Source organism: Jaculus jaculus, chromosome 1, assembly GCF_020740685.1.
Source record: "Jaculus jaculus isolate mJacJac1 chromosome 1, mJacJac1.mat.Y.cur, whole genome shotgun sequence".
Lineage (NCBI taxonomy): Eukaryota > Metazoa > Chordata > Mammalia > Rodentia > Dipodidae > Jaculus > Jaculus jaculus.
The window spans coordinates 334,027,558-334,030,262 of record NC_059102.1 but is presented as its reverse complement, the minus strand read 5'-3'; the positions used below and the strand labels follow the sequence as shown (position 1 = coordinate 334,030,262).

The 2,705-nt window shown below is 55.3% G+C and overlaps 1 protein-coding gene across 1 annotated transcript; it reads right to left on the bottom strand.

The window, feature by feature from the left end:
• Nucleotides 1–205: 205 nt before the first annotated feature.
• On the bottom strand, nt 206–1,960 carry Fam71a (family with sequence similarity 71 member A). Its single transcript, XM_004671283.2, has one exon. It carries the CDS (start codon nt 1,958–1,960, stop codon nt 206–208), a length of 1,755 nt encoding a protein of 584 aa, XP_004671340.2.
• Nucleotides 1,961–2,705: the final 745 nt, after the last annotated feature.

The following is a 2,705-nucleotide window of genomic DNA, read 5'->3' as shown; positions in this document are numbered from 1 at the left end:
GCGGACAGGGAGTCCTCACTCAGCTGCATCCAGGCTCTCTGAGTGTAGCTAGCTGACATCACAGAACCCACTGTGAGGTCTCTCGTGAGCTGTGACCATGGAAATTCAGACAGCCCTTCTCAGGTAGGATGGTTCTTTATTTAAACTGTAGTAAGAAAGCTGGATCAGGTTCCCTGAGCCCTGGGACCCTCTGCAGTTTCTGGCTCTAGGTTTGACTTTCATGAGCATCAAAGGTCATAGTCTCCATGACCTCGGATGTCACAGAACCAACGATCTCCAGGCCCTGGCCACTCTCTGCTGTCTCCACGATGGCCTCCATGTTGGTGGTCTCCACTGTCTTCGCCATGATGTCCATGTCCCTGATGCGCTGGGAGGCCAGGCCTTTAGCAACAAGGTTGGCTCTGATGTTCCGCAGGAAGGAGCTGATCCTGCCCAGTCTCTTGCTTGTAGAACTTGAGCTGGCATTGGCGAAACTCCTGCCCCACTTGTAAGCACTCCACGGCTCCTTGGCAATGGGGATGTGACCAGCGCCTTTGTGGGAGCTGCTGCGCCTGCTGTCCCGGGGGCTGCCTTTGTTCTTAACGTTTCCAGTGTCTCTGCGGCTTGGGGATTTCCGGCCCATCTTTTCCCTTCCTCTCTTACGGTGCCCTTCCCCTGCCCTGGCATGGTAGGAACTCCTGCCAACAGCTCTGTCCTTCTCTCTCCGCTCCCTCTTGTCCTTATGGGCTCTAGAACTGCCCCGAGACCTCGTCTGCTGCTCAGCCTCCCCTCCTAGGAAGCTTGCGCTGGGCAGGGCTGACATGAGAGGCGCTGGGAACGGAGCAGTCTCCCCAGCAGACTTGCTGAGAGGTCCCACTCTTGCTATGGCTGCCTTTGTGTTATCTTCTGAGGACAGGCTGGTGGCTGTGTGAGAAACATACTCCTTGGACTTGCTTGCAGCACCTGCCAAGGTGATATTCGTACCCTGTGGGGACATCTTGCCGGTGCCTGCGATGGCCACGCGGCCCCGGCCTCCTGCGGCACCCGTGGCGGCTGCGCCTGCTATAGCTGCACTGACCTCTCCGGAGTCTGCAGACTTGGTGACAGTCACACTTAGAGCGCCTGCTACGCCACCCGTCGCTGTTGCTTCTACTGTTGTCCCTGCTGCTACATTTTTGGCAAGCTCTGCAGATTTTGTTATGGGCACGGATACACTGGCAGTGGACTTGTGGGTGCCATGCGGGATTTCCTCCCCACCCGTGAAGGCAGCAGAGCCGACCCTGTTCACGTCAGCGTCCAGGTGGAAGCTCTTGACACTGACCTGGTCTGAATCCTCTCTTCCTTGGGGATCCGTCAGGGCCAGGCTCATCCGGTCCTCATCCAGCACGGGCATGCACATGGTGTCCTCCGCCGGGATGGCATAGGTGCTGCTGGTACTCTCCACCGGTGGTCGCAGGAGGTAGATCAGTCTTTCCCAATAGGCAAAAAGATCTTCCCGGGCCTCCGCGGGGGGACACAGCTGCAGGTAGCAAGAGCGGCCTGTGGCAAACTTTAGACGCAGCTGCTGTTGTCCGTGATTGTGGACAGAGATTCTTACGAACTTCAAGGGTAGGAGCCTGGTCAGCTCCAAGGTCTTGGCAGCCTTGTGGCTTTTGCCCTTGGTGGCCTGGCCACGTCTAGTGAGCTCTTCGCAGCCCGGGGCGGGGTGGGCCAGCAACATGACATCAGGGAGTGGGAGGACGGGGCTGGTGCACGCGACACCCACGGTCACCATTCGGACACGGTTGTGCACGTCGATCACTTCTCCCCTTTTGGTGATCTGGATGAAGTCACTCTCAAAGATCGGGGCATACTTGAAAATGTCATACTCTCCCTTGTACAGCTGCCGCTGTAGCTTGCCCATGGCCGTGTTGAACATGCTCATTCCAGACCCGTTCTTGGCTGTGTAATATGGTAACAGAAACTCACTTTTCATGGTCATCTTGTATTGGGACAGATACGCTGGCAAGATAGTCCCCAGCGTCTCTCCAGGTCTTAGCAGATGAGTGGCGCTCCTGGGTCACAGAGGTGGCACTATAACAGGTCTTGCAACTCCACCCCACAGGCCTCCAGGTTTGCCCCCACCGAGGCCAGGCTGGAGGTGGAATCACAGATGCTTGACAAGGGGTTCCTGTCAGGTGCCTGGATCCCAGAGCGAATCTCTCCAAAGATGTAGAGATGCGGGTGGGCTCCAGGGAGGTCTTGTCGGTCCAACCCCCTCACCTTCCCCTGTGATTTTTTAAATCTCCCTGAGAGTTTACAAACTGTAACCCTACTGGGAGAAGTGACCGCCCTCTTGGCCCCATGCCCCTGCACAGCCATATTTATCCTCTGCTGTCCTTTGTGACCTGTCACCTTACATCCCTGTGTGCTCATTGCTGCAGCTGCCACCACCAGAATAGGACCTTAGGTGGGTAACAAAATGAAGAGTGCTCCAAGTGGAAACATTTTACGTGGGTACATTTCCCTTCACCCCAAACTGAAAAGCTGCAACAACTAGACAACGTCTGTGGCATGCAAGAAGATAGGTGAGAACCATCAGCGTTTGTGGTTTCATTTTATTGAGTAACTTGGTTGGTGAACTTGATCTTTCCAAGAAAATTTCAGTAAATGTTGATTTCTTTTTCTCAAGGTGGGGGTCTCACTTTTAGCCCAGGCTGACCAGGAACTCAGTCTATAGCTCCAAG

What these genes read in the sequence shown, in the direction of transcription:
- Fam71a (XM_004671283.2), bottom strand. Translation starts at nt 1,960, where the DNA reads ATGACCATGAAAAGTGAGTTTCTGTTACCATATTACACAGCCAAGAAC.